General features: G+C 40.2%; 1 protein-coding gene across 2 annotated transcripts in view; it reads right to left on the bottom strand.

The window, feature by feature from the left end:
• Positions 1 to 422: 422 nt before the first annotated feature.
• arhgef12a (Rho guanine nucleotide exchange factor (GEF) 12a) overlaps positions 423 to 27,580 on the bottom strand; it is a 43,810-nt gene continuing 16,652 nt past the window's right edge. The window contains exons 2-41 of one of the 2 annotated variants that reach the window (XM_085429447.1): positions 25,619 to 25,639; positions 24,712 to 24,803; positions 22,642 to 22,707; positions 15,997 to 16,095; positions 14,867 to 14,916; positions 14,633 to 14,690; positions 14,375 to 14,538; positions 13,950 to 13,973; positions 13,478 to 13,597; positions 12,932 to 13,018; positions 12,409 to 12,543; positions 12,167 to 12,268; positions 11,926 to 12,036; positions 11,334 to 11,432; positions 10,863 to 10,905; positions 10,435 to 10,540; positions 10,099 to 10,236; positions 9,983 to 10,015; positions 9,247 to 9,361; positions 9,046 to 9,157; positions 8,755 to 8,958; positions 8,539 to 8,680; positions 8,421 to 8,453; positions 8,188 to 8,339; positions 7,820 to 7,966; positions 7,522 to 7,607; positions 6,640 to 6,765; positions 6,295 to 6,409; positions 3,523 to 3,623; positions 3,190 to 3,267; positions 2,947 to 3,022; positions 2,694 to 2,861; positions 2,493 to 2,580; positions 2,329 to 2,406; positions 2,152 to 2,246; positions 1,835 to 2,041; positions 1,504 to 1,740; positions 1,166 to 1,395; positions 966 to 1,041; positions 423 to 854 (exon numbers count right to left, since the gene is read on the bottom strand). In XM_085429447.1, coding sequence (XP_085285573.1) covers positions 844 to 854; positions 966 to 1,041; positions 1,166 to 1,395; positions 1,504 to 1,740; positions 1,835 to 2,041; positions 2,152 to 2,246; positions 2,329 to 2,406; positions 2,493 to 2,580; positions 2,694 to 2,861; positions 2,947 to 3,022; positions 3,190 to 3,267; positions 3,523 to 3,623; positions 6,295 to 6,409; positions 6,640 to 6,765; positions 7,522 to 7,607; positions 7,820 to 7,966; positions 8,188 to 8,339; positions 8,421 to 8,453; positions 8,539 to 8,680; positions 8,755 to 8,958; positions 9,046 to 9,157; positions 9,247 to 9,361; positions 9,983 to 10,015; positions 10,099 to 10,236; positions 10,435 to 10,540; positions 10,863 to 10,905; positions 11,334 to 11,432; positions 11,926 to 12,036; positions 12,167 to 12,268; positions 12,409 to 12,543; positions 12,932 to 13,018; positions 13,478 to 13,597; positions 13,950 to 13,973; positions 14,375 to 14,538; positions 14,633 to 14,690; positions 14,867 to 14,916; positions 15,997 to 16,095; positions 22,642 to 22,707; positions 24,712 to 24,803; positions 25,619 to 25,639 — 4,225 coding nt within the window. In that variant the 3' untranslated portion in view covers positions 423 to 843. The remainder of the gene's footprint in view (positions 855 to 965; positions 1,042 to 1,165; positions 1,396 to 1,503; positions 1,741 to 1,834; positions 2,042 to 2,151; positions 2,247 to 2,328; positions 2,407 to 2,492; positions 2,581 to 2,693; positions 2,862 to 2,946; positions 3,023 to 3,189; positions 3,268 to 3,522; positions 3,624 to 6,294; positions 6,410 to 6,639; positions 6,766 to 7,521; positions 7,608 to 7,819; positions 7,967 to 8,187; positions 8,340 to 8,420; positions 8,454 to 8,538; positions 8,681 to 8,754; positions 8,959 to 9,045; positions 9,158 to 9,246; positions 9,362 to 9,982; positions 10,016 to 10,098; positions 10,237 to 10,434; positions 10,541 to 10,862; positions 10,906 to 11,333; positions 11,433 to 11,925; positions 12,037 to 12,166; positions 12,269 to 12,408; positions 12,544 to 12,931; positions 13,019 to 13,477; positions 13,598 to 13,949; positions 13,974 to 14,374; positions 14,539 to 14,632; positions 14,691 to 14,866; positions 14,917 to 15,996; positions 16,096 to 22,641; positions 22,708 to 24,711; positions 24,804 to 25,618; positions 25,640 to 27,580) is intronic. The other variant, XM_085429448.1, reaches the window with a different exon arrangement.

Raw genomic sequence — 27,580 nt, forward strand, 5'->3', positions numbered from 1 at the left:
ACGAAGGAGTCAGCACAGAAATGCAACAGGACCAGATCAGAGCCGGCAGACTCTTCATTCTAGTTAACACCACGCCTAGAATTTATCTGAAATTCAAGACTCAAAACACAGGTCATTTTAACACAATGGGATCCATCAGCAGTGCAACTCTGGCCTCTTCAGTCCGAATACAGTCCTGCAATTCAGCAAGGTGTGCTAGGGTGCTTTTATGCTAGCGAGCACTCGGCTCTCCCACTAACCCTCGTGTGACTGAAGCAGGAGAAGCAGCCAAAAACTGTAACACCATGGCCTAAAGCATGCAAGCAATATGGGAAACACTTTAAAAAATGAAAAGAGAGAAAATAAATACATCTTGGGATAAAAAAAAAAAAAAATCTTAATACATTATCTTAAAATTTTCCTTTTCTTGTTTTGTGTTTCATATATATATATATTCTCAACACACTTCTTTGTACATTTTGGTATAAGTTCTCTTTCTTGCAGGGATTCAAGGGATATAGGTGTTAAATGGTAAAAGGGGAGGGGGGTGAGGTTCTGGCGCAATCCCACATCCCTGATTGCCTTGTGCTGAGGAGGAAGAAGAGGCGGAGGAGGAAGAGGATGGGGGGGCTCGGCATCGAAAAGATGACTCCTCCCTTCAAATGTTTGCTCACACTTAAGTCTCTCATTCTCTGTGGCAACTGATGGAAAAAACAAAACGGGAAAAAAAAAAAACAGGGCTCAGCAGTGAGAGGACAAGCTTATAAGTCGTCCAGAAAGTCCAGGACATGAGAAGTAGGAACAGACTACAAGTCGGTACTTCCTCTTTGGGACCACAGCCAAAAGCTGCTGCACAGACTTCCACTATCTCTTATCTGAGGGAGAGAGAGCAAGATCTGGGATCAGAAAAGGAACAGATACAGGAAGTGATTCATAAATTAAGAACCAGTTATTCATTTGTCAGCGCTGAGCATGAAGTGAGATACCTTTATTTCCATGCGTGTCTGCTGCTGATCTCTCTGGCCTTTGCTGTATTAGACTGTTGTACTTGGCCTCAACCTCCTGTGGGAGAAAAATAATTTACTGCCAGATTACACAATAAAAATGACTACTGTGTATGTGCATGATACCAGTTATTGTGTGTGTGTGTGTGTTTCAGAGCTGTAAAGGATTAAGTGTCGGTTACCTTCAGATAATTGAGGTTGGCCTGAAGATTTCGAAGGTGAGAGAGGACCTGTCTGCTGAAAGAGGAGAGGCTGCCGGCCTGTGATGTTGAAGAAAATCTCAAATTGATGCCCGAGTCAGCAGCGCAGCCTTGGGAAGTGCTCAGCTGCTTCCCTGTGGTTGTTGCCAAGATGTCATCGTCTGTGCTGCTCTCCCCTGGGCCACCGTAACCCTCCAGGACTAAATACGCAGCTGAAAGAATCAAAGGAAAACAGGAAGGATCAGGACGAGGCGAACATTTATGTTTAATGTCAGTTTATTCTATTTAAACCATGAATTGTTCTGACTGCCCAGACCTACCATAGTCATCAGTCGAGTCAAAGAAGCCGGTGTCTCCTGAACCCAGGTCCTGAGCCAGGTCGTCTGTCTGGGAGCCGGTTTTCTCTGAGCCGTTGTGGACCGTCACTCGTGCACGGCTGTCTATGGGGGTGCGCAGAGAGGTGGTCCTGAGGAGGCGAGCCCCTGTGGAGCGTTTAGTTTGCTCTGCAGCTTCCTGGGACATAAGCTGGGTCACTAACACGTGCTTTAATGCTGCCACTGAGCAAAAAAAAAAAGAAAAAAGTGATAGATTTACAGAGTATAGCTGGATCGCATTTCATGTGCATCAATCCATCGGTTCTGTGCCCCTTACGTGTTTTCAGTGCTTCGTCTGCCCTCGAGGGGAACATGCTAAACGAGGCTCCTCTGCAATCCTCGGCCACTGGATAAGAAAGTTCTGGGTCCACAAAGCCTTCTTCTTCCTCCTCCTTCTCCTCCTCAGTCTTCACTCCCTCAAACGGATTACTGCCAGGTAGCGAAGTCTGCAGTGCGCTTCTACAGACTGGACTGCTTTCCTTATCTATGAAGGTATAATTAAGAGTTATCACAGGGGTTTAATTACAGAAGTATAGCGACACATATTTAAGTAGGACGAAGAAATGGATCGAGGAAATGAGTTGCTCCAGTTACCTGTGGACTGGGTGCTGCCAGTGGATGTGCGGTCCGTGTCTCTACTCAACCTGGAAACTCCCGTTGTAATGATCTCCACGCCGTCTCTCTCCCCACTGGCACACGAGCAGAATCATGTGTTAATAACGAGCATAAACCCTGACCCACTAGATGTGCTCAAATTAGTAAGTAACGTACACGGTCTGAGGTAATGGTATGACGCTGTGAGGCTTAACTTTCATGGCTTCAGCTCTCTGCGTGATTAGACGCTGCCACCTTGTGCAGGGAAATGAAACAGTCATCAGCTCGTATAACAACCGGAACAATGAGATTTAAATGAATCAAAGGGGATTTGCTCTCACGTTCTCTGATCTGAGACAGTGGGCGCCATTAGCTCGTAGATTTGGGCTCCGTTTTCCGACATCGAAAGAACAAAGAAGGACTTGTTGTCTGGCAGAAGAGAGGCTTATTAATGAATATTACTCTACCCTCTATGGATGGAGCCTGTATTATTTCATACCTTATTCTAGTAATAAATCCTCAGAGTTTATGTGGTAACTGACCTGTGGCCACTGAGCGCACCAGCACCGTGTTGAGTTTGATGATAGGGCTGAAGATATGTTTGGTATCTGCAGTGCCCGACAGGTTTTTGCTGTGACACTTCAGTATCAGACGCTCATCTTGTTTCTGTAGGAGAACCAGGATGTCCTCCAGGAGGAGTGTATAGAGCTCTGAGAGAAAATAGAAAGATGTGTTTGTAAGTAGTGGTCACCTTCCAGCTAAACAGCAATAGTGAAACTATCAATCAGAACAAACCGATAGTTTTGTCCTTGTTCACTTTCCATGACAGTGGACCCTCGTGCACCATCGTTTTCTTTGTCAGATCCAAGTTCTGAATATTATGGAACAGGAAATAAAAACAAAAGCTTTAAACTACTGGCTTCTGCTCTGTGCAGTGCTATTTTTCTATCTAGCACATATTTCAAACAGTGAATGTGGGTGTACAACAAGTGAGTATGCTTTAACTGAAGCTAAAAGAGGGCTGGGCAGACAACTCACCTTTAGCTCCAGGATCATTGGGTTGTCTGTCTGCTTTAGAGAAGAGAGGTCCAATCGTCTCTGATAGTCCTCCAACCTCTAGAGGAAGGGAGTGAAATAAACAGATGGGGGAAAAAAAATAGGATAAGTAAGTCCTCTTTAAGAGGATACTGCTGCCTGTGGAGCAGAAGCAGTGGAAATAAAATGCAGTTTGAGTAAAAAGGAAGCTGAAAAGGAAGTTGGAAAACAAATCATCCTAATGGCAAAAAACATGGAAAGGAGATTCAATTAACAAAAACAACAACAACAACAACAACAACAACAAAAAAAAACAAACAAAAAAAAACAACACACCTGTTTGTCCTCAGATTCCTTCACAGCCTGGTTGACGTGACTGAGGATCTTTCTGCAGCAGTCTGCTGCCTGCTTAACTTTCTCCTTCTCCTCTGCATTGTCTGAAAGACGACATTAACCAGTAAGGTCTCCTCAGTTCTGCAGAGGACTGTCCGACAAATTGATATTTCGTCTGGCCATTAACATGCCATCATTCCCAAAAAATTATGACAGGGCTTTGGGGGGAGCGGGAGCACACTTCAGTCCCCTAATAGCTGGTTATTCTTTATCGTTAGTGCATTGTCTCGAGTGAGACCCAAAGGCCGCTGCAGACTAAAATGATGGCCCAAACAATGGGCACGACATTCCCCAAAAATGTGCAGTGCTGCCGCAGGACCATTAAAATGATAATCTCTCTATTTGTCTCTGTAACTCATCCGTTCTTTTATGCTGCATTCAGATTATCAAATGCAAATGAGATACCATTATTATTTTTTTTGTTTATGTCCATAGTTATGGGTAAATTCATTTACATGCTGTATTAAGTCACCAATAAGAACTAATTGGCACGGGGATTGTGACATGATGAATGTGAGAGAAAAGCTGGATATGATAACTGAACTCTGCTCAAGCAGGTCACATGAGGGCGTGCTGCAGCACTGCAGCCAAACTTAAAGCAAGAATTAATTCTGATCTGACATTTACACACTTTTACTGGTAAGCCAGGCTGCACCGCTACTGTGATGAACTAGATGGCTGATATACAGTGTTGGGTAAGTTACTTTAAATTAGTAACTTCGTTACATTACTAGTTACTTCTATCAAAAGTAACTCAGTTACTTCAAGTTACTCGTTACGTTCAAAGTAACTAGTTACTAGGGAAAGTAACTTTGGTTTTACTCAGAATTCTCAGAATTATGGAGCATTATTATTTAATAAATGCTCATAATTTATTTTTGAGTAATTGCTTCATGTACATCTATGCTGTATGTTAATAAAAGTGCCTGTGTGACATCTGGGACACAGCTTTGACTAAACTCTCCTTTTGTTCTTACCTTATAGCTTTAAAAAAAATTATTGAGATGTACATCGCCATCCAGCTAAAAAATATCGAGATATGAATTTTGGGTCATATCGCCCAGCCCTACTCCGTCATGCTAGCTAGTACGCAGTACGAAAAAGTCAGCATAACGAAAATAAACTCCACCTAAACTTGGTTTATATCTGACCCAGATAGACTGCATGTCATAACTTCTTACCTGAAGTTCAGTTCACCTGACACCGGCGGCTGCCTCGGGTCTCTCCTCCTGCCTCCCCTTTCCCTCATCCACCTGCTGCCCTCCACCACTTGCTAATGTTACTGAATCTGTGGAAGCTCCGCGATGCCACCACACGAAGTAACGAATAACGAGCCTATCTAAATCCCAGTAACGATTAACGCGTTCCTGATTTTGGCATAATAACTAGTTACCGTGCTCGTTACCACAATAATAACGTAGTTACTGTAATGCGTTAGTCCCAACACTGCTGATATACAGTGCTCATCAAATGTATTAAACATACATTAGGGTGGTGCTCTATGTTACCGATGCACTAAATTAACATTATTGGTAATTATGAAAATCATATTTTATGTGTCTGCAATGGTCAAGCCACTGGTACACATATGCCATTTTATGTAAATAATATTTGTATAGCTATAAAATATTTACTGTTGTTACCTATGAATTTTCAAATTCACAGGTTTACAGAAAAAGCAGTAAAAATAGTAAAAGCATATTATTTATAGATGAAGATACCAAATTACAGTTATTTACCTGCATTTCTGCACAGAAGAAGAACTAGTTTTTTTAGTTGTTGAATCCTTGAATAATTTGAATAATTTTAACCTTGAATAATTTCTGACTCCTCAGAGAAGTCCATATTGGATATAAAAATGTGAATTCAGTTTATTTGCCAAATAAATAAGAATATTATTCTTATACATGTAAAAAAAAAAAACAAACCAAGATAAAAATATTCTGGAGAGACAGTGAGATCCTATCAGAACTAATTGAGCTGTGTAGAAAGACAGGATGAGTTTGGAAGTGATCCAATCAGAAATAATCCCCTTTTGCAGAAAGGTTAGATGAACGCATTTGATTTGCACCTGAGAAAATGGTTTTCTTTCTGATGTCAACGCTGGGGAGAAAGAGATGTCACGGAACATAACGCATCAGACTTTTAAACCTTATATTTTAGCCACTGAATCAATTTTAGATTTAATCTATTTTAATCTTATGATACTTAGTAGACTAAATAACTACCAAAACTAAATGATGTTTTAGTAAAAGGCTAAAACTAAATCACAATTTGCCGTCAGAATTAACACTTTATTTAATTTTGAGAGCAGTTTTTAATCACAGGAAGCCTAATAAATATGTTAAGCAATGAATAATTTAAAAATAAGAAAGAAAACTATTTATCTAGTCAGGGGACTCCCGTGTGAAAGAGTCTGTGTACTTAAGTACTTGGACTTGTTTGCAGTATTTTATTTCACAGTTTACAAAAATAATCTGCAAACTAAATGTGCTCTAATAATAATAATAATAATAATAATAATAATAATAATAATAATAATAGAGTTGCAGCTATTCGTTTAAGTAAAGGCCTGAAGGCCTGTCACAATTATTAGATTAGATCCTTCACGAGTTGTGCATTAAGGTCGTTGTGCACGCAAAGTAATTACAATGTGAACAAATCCTTGCCAACTGTGGTAAGAGAGCTCTGATTACTAAGAAAACACAACCACACCTGTGTACTTGACAATGTTGTCGAGCAGCAGAGGGTACTTGGTGAGCCGCAGCATCTCCACAGGAATGATGTCCTTGAGTTGCAGTCGGCGACACTGCCTGTTACTCTCTGCCTCCTGCAAAGAAGCAAAATATAAGTGGAGTACCCTTAAGCAGCCATAAAAACAGCCCAAATGCATAATTTTCAGTATAAATAGAGACTGAGCTAGAATAAGAGTAAGCTTGGGTTTTTATTTAGATCCACACAACCATTGTTTAAACCATCTGATTGACAAATTGTGAGCCTTCTGAGCAGTTATCTCCTGTGAACACCTTGTATACACTGTGTGCGCAGTGACAAGCGTACCAGAATGAATGAAGTGAACCTCGAGTCCTTCTTCTGTTTGGTCTTTATGAGCTCCAGAGCAAAAGGCTGGTTACTGCAGAACGTCCCCACCGCCTGCTTGATCTTCTCTTCCTCTCCACCGCTGAACTGTTACCACCCAACCCAAGACAAGACAGAGATGGATAGAAACTCAGTCAATATGGGTCAGAGGTAGTAGATTTAGTATTTAACCGCTATGACGAGTGGCTGACTCCTGGGGGGGCAGGCTTATGTCCTTGCAGCAGAGACAGCTTAAGTTTCAGTCCAGACTAGATCAATGTTTAGACCCTTAGGGGACTGATTAGCCTACTTATCCTACTCCCGCCACGTCTCCCATTGAGAGACTCTATACAAGACTTCCAGCTCCTACGCCGCTACCTCACATCTCATATATCACTGACAATATTAAGATGCTGAGATGTCAGCCAGATCTAGGGTATTGAGTGACATCATTTACTAGGGACAGGGCTTCCATTTTTCTCACTCCCATTTCATCTTACTGGAGAGGGCAGATTTTCCTCTCTGTCGTCTTTGATTTTTTTCCCCTCTTTTTTTCCCCCCATTTTAGAAGGATTTAAGTGGCGAAAAAGGCCTATTACCATGGCTGTCATATATAAACTGCACATACCCATGTCCCTGTGCACACGTCATCCCAAAAGATTGTCGAATTATAAAGCTGAGAAAAGCAATCTCAAGCCAACGTCAACAGTTTTTTTCTCGTTATGAAGCAATTTTGGGCAACACTTCCATTTCTTTGTACACAATGTTTTTTTCTCCCCACCACATCAGTCATCTTGAATTTTATTCAATAGAAGGAATTATATGAAAGAGAAAATAGAATTTTGGCATGAAAATTGTACTCACCCAGGAAAGCAAGTCGTCTCCTATCTGATCAATTACTGAAGAGTCATTTCTCTTCCGAACGGCAGCCATTTGATCTGATATGTTAACTGAAATTTAAATAGGAGGAACTATCAGCATGTGTGTGTACAAGATTAAAAAAAAAAAAAAAGGAATGCAAAATGATAATGTGAGCGTCTGTATGTTGTTAAGAGTTTGGCCTTACTTTAAAATGGAATTAAATTTACACTACAGGACTTTTCAGGCATTTTATTGATTCTTAATGGCTCAGAGGCAGAGGAGATGTGTGTTTATAGTGTACCATGCAGCTGCAGAACCTCTTCCAGATTGGAGAAAATATTCTTGATGTCAGCAGGAGGCAGGATGGAGTCTTTGGTGAGCTTCTGGTAGAAAACGTTGTCCAAAACCTTCAGCATCCGTACATGTGCACGCTCTGTGTAAAACAGCTCTGCAGACACGCAAGATGTTAATTCGAGCTGGCAGGTATTTGCACATTTCAGCATAAAACACATCTGACAGCAGCTTGGGTTGGATCCCAGCAAATGCTGCATAATTGTCTTCCCGTCTACGCACTATATTCTGTATACTGTAGTATTTTAAAGCATATGGAGAGTATACTTTGAAAATACAATATAAGCTTCAGGGGAGTTTGACAGTGCCAGTCCTCACCGTGGATAACTTCCTGTCTCTTGATTTCATGAGGCCTGAGACCGGCTAGAACCTCTGGACGCACCAGATGCTGCCAGTTTGGGGGATCGCACTCAGAATCTGTTCCCTGGTCATCCTCGCTCTGGATATCAGCAGCACCGAGTCCCTCAAGCCTACAGTAATACAATAAAGTTAGCTTTTAAACTAGGTTTTTAGATCAATATAAGAAAGTCCAAATGATCTGGTATTCTTGCCTTCTTAAAGCTTTTGGTGTTCCCTCGTGAGTTCTACAAAAAGTGACAGAGAAATCAGTCATAAAAATAAGAACTTTTAAGGGAAACAGTGTTACTGCAGATGTGACTTTAAAGGCACCTGTCACTTTCTCTGTCATCCTCTGGCAGTTGGTCCAGGTTATATAGAGGGTCAAACTGCGAAGCAGAGTATGGCAACCCGTCCAGAGAGTCCGATGGAAGGATTTCACTCACCCTGCAGGGGCCAAATATTGGAGTCCCACCTGCCAGATAACAAGTTAATAGCCATCGCTCCTTTAAGTGTTTTTTCATTTAATTCATTTGTCTGCTTGCTCACCCATATCAGAGTCTCTGCTGGTGTCAGAGCTGTAGGTGGCGCTAATTGGAGATGATGAGTTGACAGACATGGAGTGTATAAGTTCAGGGCCCTCGCTTGATTGGCTGCCTTTGAGACGACTAGATTCTTTATAATCACTTGTAGACAGTGCAGGTTGAGACATCTGTTTCTGAGGCCGTGGTCGTCCCTCCTGGGTCGTACCCCCTGAATACACAGACAGGTGGTATCAAAATAATATAAAGCTTTGAAAGCTACGTTGTTATTTTTGGTCATTTCAAACTCGTATCTTACCTGACGATTCGATGCGGCTGGGCCGCCGCTGAGGTACACGAATATTAAATTTATTATTCTTGGGAACCTTTTTCACTTTCTCTTCCCTTTCCTTTTCTGTCTTGTTGCCTCGCTGTAGAGTTCATCAAAAACAAGAAAAGAGTCATGTAGGTGATGGGGGAAGAGGAAGAAGTCTCACTGTGCAAGACAAATTTAGATTACCTTAATCATGGGAAGAAAGCTGATCCGAAGCCGTTTGGACTCCAGGCTGCGAGGTTCCTTGACCCTCACACCAAGGTGCTTCATGTACGTATATATAACATACTGCATTGTAGTGCTTAAAAAACAAACAAACATGACAACCAATGAGTTTGGATGCTTTCTGAATTATAATTAACAAAACAAGACAATGCTAAAATTTGAAGAGAGCAAGTATCCATATTGTGATTTGTACCATATGTCACAACAGTCGTTCCTCATACAACGTCTACACAAACCATCTGGGCTGTGCTGCGACCATATGGCATTTCAAACAAAACTGTTTCAATCAGTCACACTTTTGAATTATTTAATATAAACATACTGCATAAATTACATGTTTTCTTTAAGAGACTGCTCCACCGCTTAATTTGTCAACTGTGGGGGATGCAGAGTGGCGCTCGGATGACACTGATATGTATTCTTGCTTGAAACATCAAAGACTGTACTTTAAAGGTGAATAATTACTACCACTGGCAAGTTATTAAATTAGGAGCAGATTGCTGTCTAATGATAATTTCAAGGACTGAAAAGATTTAATAAAAATAAGCCAAGACATGACAGCTCCCTTAGATAATTGAGAGGCATATTACAGAATGTAAATATAGCACAGACACAGATGGCTGAAGGGGCCATGGGAGTTGTTAACTCTTAGAAATCTCTTGATTTAAGAAACTTGCTTCAGCCAAAGTTTTCTTACCATTTCTCTTCCTCTGTGAGTTGAGTAGTTACCCTGTTAACAGTACGATAAATAAAAATTGATAAAACTGAATATTATGAGCTTCCAACTAGCATGTATATGTATCAGTTACTCACAGGATATCGTCTATTTTCGCGATGATGTTTTCAGCATATGAGCGTTCCCGCTCGAGAGTGCCGCGGTCTCTGACTCTCTCTTGGTCCAGTCTGCCCAGCTCTGCTTCAGCCACTGTTAGGCCCATACTCCGCTTCTGCCTGCAAGTACCAAACACATAAGGAGGTATACTGTTATTACTGTGACCAGGTTGATAATGTTTTAGAGAAACAATGAAGAAGAGGATGAGAAAAGCTTGTTTCTTTTATATATGCCTAATGTGGGAGCTAACAAAATCCTTAACATCTGAAACCCAGCTAAATCGGCAGCATCACAAAAAATACAAATTCTGAATTTACCTGAAATCTTCAAGATTCTTCTGAATATCAGGGAGCAGAGAGTCCTGCAGTGTTTGAACATGTTGTCTGTTTATTTCCTCTGGGATCAGTTCTGTCCGCCGCCGATCTGCAAACGCACGCACGCACGGACACACACACATACACAGAATAAATATCAAAGGGTTGCAGCATGTCCACAATAAATAAGTGGTATTAAAGCTAAGCAATACTTTCCAAACCATCAGAGCATTTGATTTCTTAAGGCCTTGGCAAGGACTGTGCTTGGCTGGCTGAGGAATCGACTTACAGGGACTGTATAATGAGGGTGCTTAAATTGCTAAAGTTACTCAGCAGAAGCACAAAAAGTCAGCACAAAATAAATATCACCAGCTCTAAATGATGCTGGTTAGGTAACTGAATGAGACAGAAGCTGTGTACGAAATACTTACCAAGATCAGCGGAGACAGATTCAGGAACACCAACTTTTAAATTCTGCAACAAAAATGAAACAGTTCGATTCTTTAAAAGCAAACAGGGATATAAAGGAGTGAAGGTACTGAAGTCAAGCAAAACACTGCCAAATGCTGTCTGCATGAGTTCAGATCATAAATAAAGACACATAACAGTAAATGATCTGGCATTTATAGTGCTTTTCTAGTCTTATTGTGCCCTTGATACTCCTCTATCATCTCCAATGAAAGGCATAACAGCCAATTACCAGCAAATACACCACCCTGTTCTGACCTGTATATGAGATTACTTTAAAATGTGTTTTTAGGCTTTGTTTGGTCGAATTAGTATGATTTTGGAAACACCCGGGCCGGAAATGTGATTAAATTCAATTTGCTACAATAATTTGCTGTAATCTAAATGCAATACTAGATTGTGTGCTCGCTGTGTAAAGACAGATAAAGACTCACTGCTCCCCGGTCAATGAAGAAATTGTGAAGGCCCATGAACACCCGTCTGGTCTCTTTGGAGTTGGTCTGCTTGTAGAGGTCAGCATAGAGGTAGCACAGCTGAGGGAACAAAACATTAAAAATCAAAATAAAATAGGAACTGCAGAGTCTCCTAAACAGCAAGATTTTGTTTTAAGACAAGTTAAGCTTTCTTCCCATAGTTAAGCCGGGGTTTCCTGTGGTGGTTCACTTCTTACTGAGATAACTTATGCCACAAAAACTTATGCTGTGAACCAATCGCTGGTTTATCTGCAGCAGGTATGTTAGTTTCATTCTGTTGTATGTGTGCAACTGCTTCATATGTTTCTAATCTTATACTTTATTCTTGCATTGTAAAATGAGATTCTCAGCTGTCAGTGCACTAAATCAGTGTTGTTGGTCAGATGTTCATGTGACTGGCGCATACATGGGACAGCAAACACTGGGTTAACATAGCAAATTGATAACCAGCTTTGTGTGACTGGGTGAACTTTCTTCACAGCAAAGGGCCTAGGTTACGTAAAAACTGTAAATAATGCATAAAAGCCATCAACAAATATGAAGGAAGTCTTACCACAGGAGCAGGGTCGAACTGAGAGATGACATGATACAGAAAGGCTGCGAGGTGGGCAGGGCGAGACTTGAGCAGCTCAATACTATTAAAGCTGTTACACTGGCCGTTTGTCTGAAAAACAGTCAATACAACAGTTTACCTCTAATCTTAACCTATAAGTCACTTGAAATTGTATTTGGGCTTTCCGTAAAATTGTAGGGTTTTGCAAATAAATAAAAGAGATAATGTCCCCCAAAAATACCTGCTCTTGGTCTGAATCAAAATAGTCATCCTCAGCTCCAATGATCTGCGAAACCAGGCGAGACGAGGAGGGACTGCTGACTGTGGTAGGGGAAAGGGCGTCCTGTAGACGAGATGTCAGGTATGGTCAATATGTCTCCCCCATTTGGACATTCATAACCTCTTGACCTTATTGTGTGGTTGTAACAGTTAGAGGAAAGACAGAGTAAATAATATGTGTGAAGATAATTTCCATAAAGCTACCAGATCAGTGGTGTCCTCTGTCTCTGGGGAGTGGAAGGAGTTGTAGCTGTTCCTGGGTGTGGTCTTTGGGCTGGGGCAGGAGAACTCTCTTGGACACTGGCTGTCTGGAGATGACGGCCCAAATATGCGAGATATCTGAAAGTGGGAAGGAAAACACACACACACACACACACACACACACACACACACACACACACACACACACACACACACACACGCAACAACTTTGTAATGAATCTAAATTTCATTAAAAACAGAAAAAGAGAGAAAAAAAAGAGACCTAAAACACTATATTACAGATTGGTTGCTATGCCTGAGAGTCATCTGAATGTAGAATCGGTATGCATAAATATAATCCTTGCTCTGGTGATGTTTAGCTCTAAATAAGCCCCAAAGCCAAGCAGGACTGATTCCATTTACTTTTACATTATTATTCTAGAGCATAGCAGGTCTTGGAATTTGATGTAAATATGGTATTGAGAGAGATTTTTAGATTGTGATGTTTAAAAATGTGATTACTTACAGGGGTCCTGGTCCAGAACAGGTCTGCATTGTTTTCTCCCTTGGGGACAAATGCATCTTCATCTGCATCATCACTTGGAACAATCTCCTGAGGATTTAATAATACTTTTTTTTAAAAAAATAATAATTATAAAGATTTATATATTTTAATGATAAACAAGTAATATTTACAATGTTCTTTATGACACATGTTCAAACAGCTTTTCAAAATAAACTACATACACTGGTAATAGTCAATAGATCATTTCACGAGTGGAATTGCATAAAATATAAATACTGAAAAATTTAAATGTAGCACACTAGCTGACGCACATAGCACAAGGCTCAGCGTGTGATGACTATAAAATAAGCTGTCACTCAGACACAAAAGAGTGGCTTCCCACAGAGAAAGTCTAATCCTCTGATGGGCTTTGGATTAATGTTTGTCTGGCACAATCTCTAAATGTTCTACAAAAAAGAAAAAGAATCCCACAACACCTCCGTGGATGCTGCCGTTAGATACCTGTCCCTAGATATCCCATGTCTTTGGGCATGTTATGGTAACTACCTGTGTTGTCCCAATGGCCTTGGGGAGCTGACCCTGCAGCTGAGGAATGTGTTTTTCAGCTTCCTGGATGTCTTTCAGTAGTTTAGGGGAGGGGTTTCTGCTGTACTCCTCCTTCATGGCCTGAATGGCAAGAAGGGGGAAATCGACACAAGAATAGTAATAGCAGGTCACTGTAGTTTTCTTGAAAGTGGAAAAATGTCAAATATGTTGACATTTGTTTCCCATGCAAAAGTTAAAGAAAACGACTTCCTGCATTAAAATATATACTGCAGTATTTAAATAAACAATACACATACTACTTGACTCCTCTGTATGAATGTTCTGGTACAAGTGATCTTTTGATTTTCCAAAGAGAAAACACCACTCGTTTTAATAGTTCAATTTAACACAGCTGTGCATCAAAGAGGGCAAATCTTCTTTCTAATGCCAGAACCTTTAGTCACAGCAAGTGACACTTGTTTGCTTTACTCACCTCCAAGATGTCAGCTTTCTCATCCTGTGGGGATAAAAACCAGAGAAGCTGAAAAAGATGCAAAACAGCGAATGTGCAATCTATCTCTCTCTATATAATAGATAATAGAAATAATATCATTTAAAATTAATAATAATAATAATAATAATATTTAATAATAGTAAAATATACACATGCACATGTTTCACATATGTTATATAATTCTCTATTATATATAACAGAGATAGTGTCAGGGTTATATAGAAGTCATTTAGCCCCAGAGAAGATTTGAGCGGATGAGATTTAGAGATGTACCACAAATGTGACAGCATCTATAAAGGGGGGAGGGGGGGGGCACATAGACAGACCAAGGGGAATAAGATAAAGAAGCATGACAAATTTGCAGAAAGTGGACAGGCAACAGAAGTAACTAATGTCTTTAGTACCCATGGTTGTTGAATAGGTAAGATGCTGTCCTGAGGACTGCAGGGGCGCCGTGGTGCTGGAGAGTTTGGAGAGGATAAGCTCATGTCTGGCTCTGCTTCGGGCAAAGGTATCTGGGCAAGCCCGGGGGGCCGGCCCAGCACTGTGAGGGCCACATAGGAGCCCGCTAGAACACACACATAGAAACGAGAATTAGTCCCTTTTTGTAGGATTTATTTTTAAAATGTAACTTTTGTGAAAATGCAGAAAGAACAACTTACATTTAATAAGTTTCACCACTTCTGTGTGGTTAGAATGTGCAACATGGGTCCCATTAACCTGGAAGACAATAGTGGCCATATTCTAAGTACACAGCCGGACATTGCATTTTATTCCCAATAGTTTACTGAGTAGAAATACTGAGTGGCCAGAAGGTGGCAGCCTCGGTATTGGCCTTGGAGTAGAAAACGGTAACTTTCGCAGTGAAAAGACATGGTAGCAGAGGAACAGAATACCTTGATGATCCTGTCTCCTGTCTGAACACCTGCTCGCATCGCAGCCCCATCTGGTAAACACAAAGGGAAATAAGCAATTAACAACCAAAAGAGAGTGAAAAAGCAATGGAAGTGGAATAATAGCAAATAAGGAAGGAAACACAAAAAATGCTTCTTCATGATGCAGCAATGACATTTCTTCACAATGAATATGCCAAAAGTCTTTTGACAGACCATAAATACGTGACTATTTCAAGTGCTATTTTGAAAGACCATAACAGTGGTTATATTACAAGAAGGACCTGTTTCACAGCTCCACCCCAAACAAAGGGATTTAGGCATGAGACAGGTTATTATGAGAGGCAAGTCTGACTAAAGTCAGCAGAGTGCAGTTCAAGTACTCTGCAAGCCGAAAATAGACTTTAGGTCTTCAGGTTTGTAGTAGTGAGGAAATTCAACTTGGGGTCAGGGAACAAAGAATATAACTCAGTCTGCTCAACTGTGGAGTAGGTGGGGGAAAAGGGACTTATAACTATCTGTTTCAGTTTCACCACGTTGGGATGACATTTAAAGACACTATAGCTGCATTTTGTTTGCTTTTCAGTTTAAAATGCTGATACATTATTCACATGGAACTTAAAAAAAGAAAATGGGAAGCCATTCAGTGATAGTTAAGACACTCCCAAGCATTAATGAAAGTGCAAAAAAGAAAAAAGGTCTCGATTGGTTCACTCCTCTGCAGTCTCCATCCACTGCTGTACAGACCTGCTAGTGTTTACTGTGACCTGATAAAAGCCCACATAATCCTCTACAGACAGCGTGAGACACTACTCGAGGTCACAGAAGCATTTTGGCAAACTCATAACAAGACAACAGGATAAAGCAGAAGCTGCAACTACAAGTGAAACTTGTAGAAAGAGGAAATAGTTTACAGTCAACAACGTCACTAGTCTAAATAAATGCCAGAGTTGTTGATTTCTGGGGACCAATTACCACTCATATTGGCGAACTAACATGGCAAATTGACGTGATAGTTTGATGTCATTGCATGAGGACACAAGCACAAAATAAGGAGAGCTCACGTAAGGCTCAAACTGAAGGTGGTCAATGTGGTAACATTTTTCTCTTTTAAATTTGAGAGTCAATCTTACCTTCTTTGACAAGCTGCACAAACACTGGATTGTCACCACTGACAGTGAGCCCAAAGCCATTTTCATCTTTCTGGATTATTACACATCGCTGGACCAGACCTGCAAGTGACACAGACCGGAAAGAGAAAGATTTTCACAAGATCAGGAAGTTGAGTAAATTTTTAGTTCACCCAGTTAGTTCACTCTTAGCATGTAGGGTGACAGAATTCCACAATAATCACACTGGGAAGGTGATAAAAATCAGTTAAAATCAAACTTTACACTTTTTCCTCTGCCAAAGCATAAAGCTGAAGCTGTCTGTGTGTGAGGTAGGCCACTAGAAAGCTCTCCTTTTTTGTTTTTAAACATCAAAATACAACAGTGGGCTCCACGGATAATGGCTCCATGGTGCCTTCTTAAATTTTTAATAGAGATTTGGTTTAGATATGTTGAATTATGTCAAAATTATGCAAGTTAGAAATATGAACATGCTGCCACAAACCCCAGAAAAAATAAATGAAAACATATACAAGGTTCGAGCTGTATGTAGACGGAGCTGGGGCATTGCTTCAGGAATGGAACTAATAAACTCTGCGGGCCATTCTTTCCCCTGAGTGTCCCATTAGAATGCAGCTCCATCTGAATCTGCACAGGTGCAGTTTCCACATCAACTGTAAACAGTGTTGGGGAGTAACGGCATACATGTACCGCTGTTACGCATTTAAAATACAAAAGATGAGTAACTGTATTCAGTTACCATTTAAAAAGGTGGTATTTAGAATACAGTTACTTTGTTGAAATAAACGGATTACACGGCGGTATTTTCCTGATTCATATTGTCGCAGGTCAGGACTGTTTGGGTTTTGTTTGACAGCTATGTTCTGTTGTTCCAGGCGGCAGCGTTACGGTTGCCATGGTTACAGGATGACGCACGCTCTCTGCGACTGTGTATTTCCTGGGTGAGAGAGAGCGCCTTTTTGTCGTTGTGCTAAGCTAACAGGCAGAATGCTATAGCCATAGCCCTAAAGAATGTAGCATCATGGGCAGTGTAGTCCGTGCTGCAGGGAGAATGGACTGCCATACCCGTTATGTGTCTGTGAGTGCGAGGAGGGAGAAAAAGGATAGTGGAAAAGTACGAGCTGTCATCGAGCAGAAACGGGAGCTGGAAGCATGTAAATATAATAATAACCACTGCAGCCAAGAAGAGTGCTTGACGAGCCCAGTTGTAAGTAAGCTATTAAGACTCGACTGTACACTGTGTTCGTGTTTTCCTCCGAAACAATAAGCTCCGTTGGAGCAGCCTTTCAACGCCTCTCTCTGTCTCTCGCTAGCAAAGTTGACCCAGACAACAAAGTAAAGCTATTTTTGGCTACGAGCCCGACACGAACCCGACGTATTAGTCAGAGGTCCCTTTACTACGGTTCGGAGCCGCGGAACTTCAGTAATAGTAATAAAATCACACAGCAATAGTACATTCACGTAGTTGTAAACAGCATGATAATATATTAAGTAATCCAAAGTATTCCTTTACGTTACTCTCATTGAGTAACGTAAAGGAATACGTTACAGAATACATTTTGGGGCATGTATTCTGTAATCTGTAATGGAATACGTTTTAAAAGTAACCTTCCCAACACTGACTGTAAATGGGTTGTGAAGCAGCTCGAAATTCTCATTTTGTGCTTTAAAGTCACCAAAGGACTTTAAAGCACTCGGTGCGCTCAGTTTATCAGCAAAGTGCGCGTTTGGGAACACTGTTGCGCTGACTTGGTTCAACATTACTTGGCAACAGGGAAAGTGAGGCAAGTTGCACTGCTGCATTTGTGACAGCTTCACTTGAAATGGCTTCACCGCATCATACATGCCATGTCCATGAACTGACAGATTTCCTTGCTGAGCTCAAAAACTCTATTGAGAATTTTTCCCCAACTCAGCCAACGGACCTCTGTATGATAAGGAATGTCGGCAAACTCTGAATTCATTTCCCACATAAAAGACTGAAATTGACAGTGATTTAAACCTTTAGTTCGGATAAAATTTACGGTTTGCGTCACGGTGATCATTACATGCTCCGTTTTTAGGACTTTACCACACAGCGTTTCCTGGTGTATGATGCAGTATGCTGTTAACTCACCGTACAGTTCTCCTGCATCTTTACTCGCATCCTGCCGACTAGTCCACTTTTTTTCACCACACAACACCGACGCTCAATCTGTTGTAAGTCCAACAAGTTTGTCCCAGGGCAGTTTCATGTCGGTTACACTTTGACATACGTTTCTGCTCAGGCTCACATTTCCAAAATCTACGTTTTGTCTGGACACAAGACGTCGCACACCTTCATCATGCAGCTCTACAGAAACTCTCCCTCGGTAAATGGCTGGGCTGATTTGGCTTTCTCCTCTGCTACAATAAAACTTGCCTTCACAACAGCTTTACTTTGTGAGTTTGCTGTGGTGAAAAAAGTCTGTTGAAATGTCAGATTCTTCTTTAGCTCTTCTACTTTCTGTAGTTTCTGCTCTGCATTTAAGTTTTTCAGCTTATCCTGATGTTTTGTCTCGTAGTGCCGTCTTAAATTCCTTAATTACAGCCACATTAGCTCCACTAATAAGATACACAGGTTTACCGGTGTTCTGACAAAACGTCCTACCGTAAGTAGTTTATGCACATTTCTGCTGCGCTGCATTATGGGATCTGTAGTTTGTGTGTTATTAGCGCCTCATATTGCCGGGCCATGCATAACAATAATAATAAATCTATATAAAATGATCTCGCGGGCCAGATAAAATTGTCTGCCGGGCCAGATGTGGCCCGCGGGCCTTGAGTTTGACACATGTGCTATAGGCGGACTGTTTAACAAACAACAAAAGGATCACCTCTGGGGACCAGGGTAGCTTGGCTTAGAGTCCAACAGAGAGCCTCAAGCAGTCATACGGAGATACACATCACTGTTTTGCAAGGAGGCGCCATACACACATTCAATTCAGAGTAGTATCTGAGATTATACTGATACTTTAATATGAAGTTACCTTCATATAAGACAGTTTTGCAGACGATTAAAAGGCCATCCCCCCACCCCCTAATCTCAAAGCTACTATTATTACATCTGCCTTTAAAAATGTATTATCCATACTTGGATGAAGGGATTTTGTGCCCCATTACTTTCACTGAAACAGTCCCAAGACAGGACATCTTTGAAGCCAGTGTGGACATGAAATATGACCAATAAGGCTTTTACTGTGTAAATGCATAACACATCATAGACTTGGAAAAATATTATCCTGAAACACGAATTTATGGTTGCCCAGAACAGAAACTATGCACAGTTAATACAGTTTGCTGAAAACACTACTGTGAGTTGACTTGTATCTGGCACTCAGCATCAAAAAACCAGGGGGATGATGACTGACTACAGGAGGCGCAGCATGGACCCATCCCTGCTGCTCGCTAGATCAATACAGACTGCATCAAAAGGGTTTCCTTCTTTAATTTCATAGGAACATCGCGGAGGATCTCTCTTGGTCTCCCAACATAACAGCGACAGTTAAAAAAAAAGACCACCAGAGACAACATTTCCTGAGTGCGCTGCAGAAGAATCGCACAGAGGAAAAGCTGTTGGTAGCCTTTTACTGCTTTGCCATCGACAATGTACTGATGTACTGCATCACAGTGTGGTACACTAGCTGCTCGGCAGCAGACAGGAAAGCTGTGCAGAGGGTTATCAACACCATCCAGCAAGCCATCGGCTGCCCAGTGTCTTCCCTAGAGGACATCTCCAGCACTCGCCGTCTCAGCAGGGCAAAGAAAATAATGAAAGAGCCTCCCTACTCTGGACAGCACTTGTTCAACCTTCTGCCCTCAGGCAGGCAGTACAGGTGGACAAACATCCAGACAAACAGAGTTAAAACAGTGTCTTCCCTTATGCCTTCAGAACCCACAATTGCTGTAAATAAAGGAGCACAATACCTATTCTGTGGTGATTGGCATCCCCTTAAGTCCAGTCATCATAAATATACAGACGTCTATGTCTGTCCTTTACACTTAAATTATTTTCAATGCCAGATTTATTTTACATGCTTCAATTCTTTTAAAATGTTTTATCTAATGTCTTGCACTTTCTAATAGACAACGACAACAAAGGGTCCTTCTCATTATTATTACTATCATAATCATCATCAAGACTGGCTAGACAACAAACAAATAAAAATACCTATTTATAATACAGAACCCTATGCAAAAAAGTTGGAACCATCATTAATAATTTCATTTAAATTAAACAGTACAAAGACAAAACATGACATTTATAAAAGGCACAACCATGATTGTTTTTTTTTTTTTTAAATAAATAAATGATTTAAATACAGTGTTAGTTAAAGTTTCCAAAGGCCTGGTACAGCAATAACAGAAGCTAGGTAAACTGGGTTTAAAAAGATACATTTAAGTTACTTAGAAACACTTTAATAACATGACCTGCTAAGAAGAGAATCTGGATGTTAAACTGGTCTTTTCTACAGCCCCGACCAATTAGACAATTGAAAACATTTTAAATTTCTGAATCACACATGCTCGGAAAATGTTTCGCTTTAAAAAAAAAAAAAAAAAAAAGCAATCAGTCGTCTCAGTTTACAAATGCTTAGAGATGTGTGTTTAAAAAAAAAAAAAAAAGTCCTCTGTACTATAAGCTTCAAATTTACTCATATCTTTATTTACAAAACAACAGTTTCAACATATAATATTTTGTCTTTGCACTATTTTTCATTAAGTATGAGCTTCCACACCTCGGGGTCACTGAATTATCCTTTAGTTAGGACTATGCTTAATACATGTCTGCAAAACAAGCAGATATCCACCCGTTTCCCAGCATTGTTGAAAATGAGTTTCAAATCACTGCATTCTGTTTTTATTTACATTTTACACAGGGTCGCACCTTTCCTTGGAAACAGGTTACGTGTGAGGTCATTTCTGAAACTGATCTGACGACTCTGCTTAAGTAGATGTTATCTCACAGGTTAGAAAGAGGAACGTTACTTTTCAGGTTCTTTGTGGAGCGACTTAGAAGAAATGCAAGGGGAAGGTTATCTTTTATCTGGCCAGCACTTCGTCACAAGACATAAAAGAAAACATTACGCAAAGTACACAAATGCTTAAATACATAATTGTAGTCTCATATTATTTAAACAAACAAACAAACAAACAAAAAAAACAAACAACAAAACGAGAAGACTCTATAACTACAACAAACTCTCTTAAATTGTCATTTCAACATTTTAAAGACTGAGAAAGGTATCCAGTGGTTTCTTGTCATCAAAAGAGAGGTAAGTCGATCGATAGGTACGTTGGGGGTTGGAGAATAGAAGGAATAGCAGCTAATATGTGGAGAGAGGTTAGAGGAGCCAAAAGCTCTGGGTTGGGGGGAAGGGTGTAGAAGAGAGAGGGTTAGGTATAGATGAAGGAGCGAGGAGGAAGGGAGGAGGAGAGGGCATGGGTGTCAAGGAAGCAGATGAAGCCATATGAATTCAAGAGCTGGTGTGAATTTGCCTCTAGATGCTTAGCTCTCTCTCTCTCTCTCTCTGCTTTAAAGCATTTAAAATTCTTTGGTATTTATAAACCATGAGGAGTGGGACTGCTGACGTGATCTGAGCTAATGTATAATTCAGAGATTCAACTTTAATGTAATCAGCACCCACCAATGATACGAAACTTACACTAGAGAATAAGGTGACCTTCTGTATTGTATCATCACCACACATAAGGAACCCAAGTAACAGCCGAGAGCATTAAAAAGGCAGAACAATTTCATTTCATTAAAAGCTGGAGTTTTAAGACTTTCAGTTCTCACTGATTTTTTTGTTGTCTAAAAAAAATAAAAATAAAAAATGCTAAAGTTGCACCAGACCAGAAAAAGATAAGAGACAAAGATCTGTTTGTTTCAAAGTGAACAAACACGCCAAAGCTTTGTTGCATATGATAATAAGGGTTTACCTTTGTCAACTGTACCCTTTGGAGAGTTTAGACTATCTCGGCTCAAACTGGCATTTCTGACAGCTGCTTTAAGAATTTGTTTTGTCAATTCATTGCATGTGAGGCAAGCCACATGCAGTCTGTTGGCTGCAGTGACCACGTGTCTCTGCCTGTAAATGTACTCGTGTCAGTGTAGATGAAGTAACAAGCATGAAAGCAAAGTCGAAGGGGTTTAAAAAGACCAGAGGGACACCCAAGTGGCTTTGTTTACATAGATTCTAATTAACATATCACTAAATCCAATGTTTGGTCCTTGTAATCATGTAGGCAGATCCTATACTTAAATTATCTCATTCATTTGAAAAGTACAATAAAACTACATACCAAATGTTCACAAAAAGACTGACTACTAGAAGCTATTGTACTGATCATAAAGTAAAACGAAATAAATAATCACTGTAAAAAATATATGTGTTGGCTACTTATCTCTTAATAAATGCTATACTGATTTCCATTTTTAAAAGAGCAGATAAACAAGGAGTTGAATGTATCCCAGTTGAGCTGATGTCTTGGCAGTGATTATGAGGACAGTTTATTTTAATATCAGCCAGCATGGTCACATAAGTAAAACATCTATAGGCAATCTCACACCAGGAAGCGTGTACAAATGCAGCTGCCACACCAGCCATTCAAGCAGGAGCTTCTTACCACAGGACTCAGGCTTCCCCTCTGGTAGCACACTGCTGCTGCCACTCTTCTGCACCACCAGAGCTTCTGCTCACAGCCCCCACCACACAGAACGCAGAGCAGACAGCACACATTCACATACACATAAAGAAACAACACAAGGAAAGGAAACAAAACAGGAAAGAGAAAATCATGAGGGAGAAATAAACATGGGAGATGAAAAATTAAACGCACAAATCGGCAGTTTAACAAAAAAAAAAAAAAAAAAAAAAAATTAAAAATGATTTGGATAGGCACTGAAAAAAGTGAAAGTAGCTGAAGATTAACTAGCTTGTTTTTTTTAGTACCTTTTTATTTTTAACTACCCACATATCTATAGATACTTACGGCAAATGTAATTATAGGGGCCACACGCTTTCAAAACTGAAAACTGCATTAAAATGATAAGCTCAAGTCTGATTTTATATTAAACATGTCCTGAAAGTAAAGAAGGTTACAAAAGGCCAAGATTGCATCTGGCTTCTTTAATAAAAATTCTGCGCTAATAACACAATGGCCATAAAAGTGTAGCTGTACACTCCAATTTTATCGTGATGAATAAGCAGCTAGTGAAATTGCATGCAATTTTGGGTGTGTCTCCCCACCGCAGAGGGTGATTTTATAAGTTGTGGCAAAGGGGATGATGCTAAAAATAATTCCAAAATCAAGTTTCCATCAACAGAAGAGAAACTTTTCTTAGGCCACCAATTAAAATAAGGAGGCTGACTTTTTCTTTTAGACAAATAATCAGTTTTTGTGGGAAACAATGATCTAAAAAGTCAGTTTTAATAAACATCTACAGTGTCTGCCTACTTCTGTATATCCTTAATAAACCCAAACCACTTTGAAATTAGAGAAAAAAGGCACATATGGAGAATATCTAGGAAAAGATTATTAGAGTTCATGCATCTTGCAAGCAAATAACAAAAATACAAGCTGCGATACAGAACATGCAGACATGCAAAATTTCAGGACATAAATGTAACACTAGCAGAAAATAAAGATGTACAAAAAGTACATTTAAGAATGAGGTGCGTCTTGCTGGATTTGGTACATTTTGTTTAATCGCTACATAGCTAAACATCAAAGAAATGTATGCAAGAAGATTTTAGTCTGATGCCAGACAAAGACAAGCAGCAAAGCGCATGTCTTAACTGAGAGAACTCATCTTGTCTGTGTTTTGTTGCATCATTCACAGATAAGCCACTATGTGGTGCAGAGGATTTTCTTTTTTTGTTGTGAATACAGGAGCTTCAGTCATATCTCGAATCACACTCAACTGACTGCTGACAAATACCACCGGGACTGTCACCATATCAGACGAGTCTGTCTCTGAAACACAACAATTTCACCCTGCAATAAACTGGAAACTGGAGTGCATAATAAGCTCAGTGGCTTTTTGTGCCCTTCAAGTATGCATGCACACATGAGACCACCCAACCACCCAAGCATACAAAACCCACTTATTTATGTAAAACTGTGAGACACGTGAACATAATACACACACAGAGCTACTGATTTTTCAGTCCATTAATCAAACAGTTCTCTGCTTATCGGCTTAACACTGGCAACATGTAATGAAACGTAAGCTTTCTGACAAACACTTGTAAAGCTGTAATGTCAACGTAACCATTAAAGACACATTATACTGTCTGTAAACTGAATTAACTCCCAAAAAGATGATTCAAACGCCTACTAATAATAAATTATTTTCATCCAATGACAAACACACAGTAGATCAGACCACACATGTGAAGACTGATGTAAAGCTGTCATTTTAAACTTATACAATAATCAAGCACAAAGCATAGAGCAAGATACAAACATGCCTTGAGCAAATCATCATGAGCACATTTGTTCTATGAGACAATTTGTGAGTGTGAGAGTTGGAGAGAAAAAAAAAGAAAAGGAGACTGTCAGACAGAAACATGTGAGGCAGTCGGTGAGGCATTCAAAGACCGAAGGAAGAGATGGAAACACGCACTGTCACGGACTGAAGCAGAGCGAGTAGGAAAACCACATTCAAGCATCGAAATGAAAGTACAAAGTTACCTGTAGGGTCAAACTCATTGGAGGGAAGGGAATTTCTTTCACTTTTGGGTTTCTTGTCTGGGGGGTGGTCTTTACTGAGAATACTGCTGGTTCTATAGAAAGGGGAACAGATGAGTAAAAGGTAAACCAAGTGGTAGAACAGTACAAGACCAGCATTTGTCCAGTAAGAGCAATCACATACAACAATGCAGACTTTTACACATTGCATTGTTTTTACTGAAAAGGTCACTATAATGTATGCATGTCTTACATTACTGCTACAGAATAAGCCTGGCTTTCATGCAAGTAAAGACCCAGAGTAACCACAGCAACAGTAAGAACCAACTACTGTCCTTTTTATTCTTGAGAATAAAATGCAGGAGGACCTCCTAGCGTATGAATCATGCCGAGTGTGTCTACTGTATAAAATGACACGCTGAGAGGAAGTGGAGGCGCTCTCCTGAGTACCCAAAGAGCAAGGCCAGAGAAAGGACGCTTCTCAGTGGAGATACCACAAGGCCAGACTCCGGCTTGAACCTCGGGAGGCTATGTATGGCTGCCTCTGCCTATACTGGCCTCAACTGTGAAAGGCCACTGTTCTGTTCACAGTGAAAGGCAGCGATGGGCCACCCTTAAAAGAGGGACCCCTTTGTCCGTCACTCTGTGTGTGTGTGTGTGTGTGTGTGTGTGTGTGTGTGTGTGTGTGTGTGTGTGTGTGTGTGCGCGCGCATGGGGGGCGGGGGGTTGGTCCACACTCTAAAGACTTCTGTATTACAGCACACCAGGCCTAGTAAAATCTGCCTCATTTCCCTCATGCAGAGCTCTGTACATGTATGGGACTGGGTGGTGTGTTATGTCTGTGTTACCACAGGATTCCCTATTCATAAGGGTGTAAGTGTCAGCAATCCAATAAGATAAAGATTCTTACCTGTTTGCTTTCTTGGGAAACCTGCAAGATAAAACAGAATAACAGTTAGCATCCTACAGAAATCTGCTGGCAGACTACTAATGTAATGTAGAGCACAAAAGCTGGGCTGCTTATTCCTGTTTGCAGAGTTAAAAAACAAAAAACAAGATGTCGTGCTGACAGTTTCTCATGAGACCCATATAGTAGTAAACATGATAATCCCGATCAAACATCGGAGTTCTTCAGCTACAGATTAAAGCGTTTTCCAGGTCAAATGTCCTCTGCCTCTCAGATCTCATCTGTGTGCATGTGCTGTAATCTAGTTCTACAGACATCATAGTTTCACTGTAATAATCATATCGTAATCATACACAGGGCCTTCGAAGTGGCATGCTCATTGCCACAGAGTGCAGCAGTGATGAAATAATTAGGGGATATAGTCAGCACCATATTGGAAAACGCAATGTTTTCCAGGATACTTGAGCTCTGCCTTTTTTCTTTAGCAGACAAAGCATGAAAGAAAATTTATAGGCTAGAAAATTTAAAGAAATGCTACACTGTTAACAGCAGCTATAGGTGGTCATTCTCATGTTTAAGAGACAGCCTTAACAGAATCACCCAAGGCACACAAGAGTCGGTGGACCTTGCGCTTTGTACAGTTTCTAAACCAAATTTTACTCCAGTACTCAAAGATAAGATATACATGCCAAAAATGTGTTTTTAGCCTTAAAGTGATTAAAGAGAATCAAAGACAATCTATTCCAACGAAACGTGGCAAAGGGTCACAGATTTTAATATTGATTTATTTTGTTTAACCTAGCAAAGTATCTTAAAACTCTTAGTGTTGGAGTTGATTATATGAGTGTCACTGCAACACCCGTCAGCACTCCAAGTTGTGGTCCACACAGTCAGTACTACTGATTTTTCTCCAGAAAGACTGAGCCATAATTTGCCATTTTACATTTTATTATTTTTAACTGCGAAGAAGTGGAAAAGATGGAAAAGATTGGTGTCTCACTGTGGAAATAGTCACACAGCAGTGAAATCCATTTTCACACTTTGCTGTAATACCCCAAAGTCTTTATTCAGGCTTGTACATATGTGCTGTATGCTACACTAAATGCTTGTGAAAATGTAAAAAGAGAAAAACAAGGAAAAATGCACAGTATATGAATACAAATAACTACTCACTCTAAAATAATACTGTTCGGTAAAAAGGAGGTGTCATGACTTACTAGCCACATTAACTCCCTTTCTCCTTGTGACACTGTCTCATTCAGGGCCATGCAGGGGCAGCTGAATGGCCCGTTTATGAAAATGCCTCAGACTGTAATAAGTTCCAGAGCTTACAGCAGGGAAAAAAAAAAAAACTAGTTTTAAGTAACCCATTCCCTAAGAAACCTCTGAATTGGAAGGATGGAAAAATCAGCACACAAATACACACACTGTGAAATGCTACATGCAAATGCACAAGCTCGGAGACGGCAAAAATGAGTAGGCACGTGTTTTTGGTTGATCGTATAGGAGCAAATGAAAGCATGACAGGGAAACCAAGAGGATGGATGACACATCAAGCTGTCTACAGTGACTGTAGACATGACTGCGCTGAATTATGCTTATAATAGCGCCTTTTGAAATAATGCTGTGGTTCCTCTTCATGAGGTCTTGCACTTGGTAAAACTTTTGAAGGGAACTGAAAAAAACGTTTGTTCAGAAGGGCAACATCATTTTACGTCCTTAAAAAAAAAAGAAAAAAGACATGAGTCAGAGCCAGCACAGTCTCTAGAAGAAATAAGAGAAACACCTAGCATGAAATCACTTGCCTATAAAATACATATAAAGACTGAGAGGAAGGACAAAGGTAGTTGTGAAAAAATATGCAAGAAATAGTACAAACAAGAGAGAAGTGGTAAAAGGAAGTAGTGGCACAGCAAGTTTTAAAAGGGACAACAAAACTTCGCATGTGCTATATGCTACACAAAA

This window comes from Rhamphochromis longiceps, linkage group LG14 (genome assembly GCF_057381845.1).
Source record: "Rhamphochromis longiceps isolate RC_006_pf linkage group LG14, R_longiceps_female_GT1.1, whole genome shotgun sequence".
Classification (NCBI taxonomy): Eukaryota; Metazoa; Chordata; class Actinopteri; order Cichliformes; family Cichlidae; genus Rhamphochromis; species Rhamphochromis longiceps.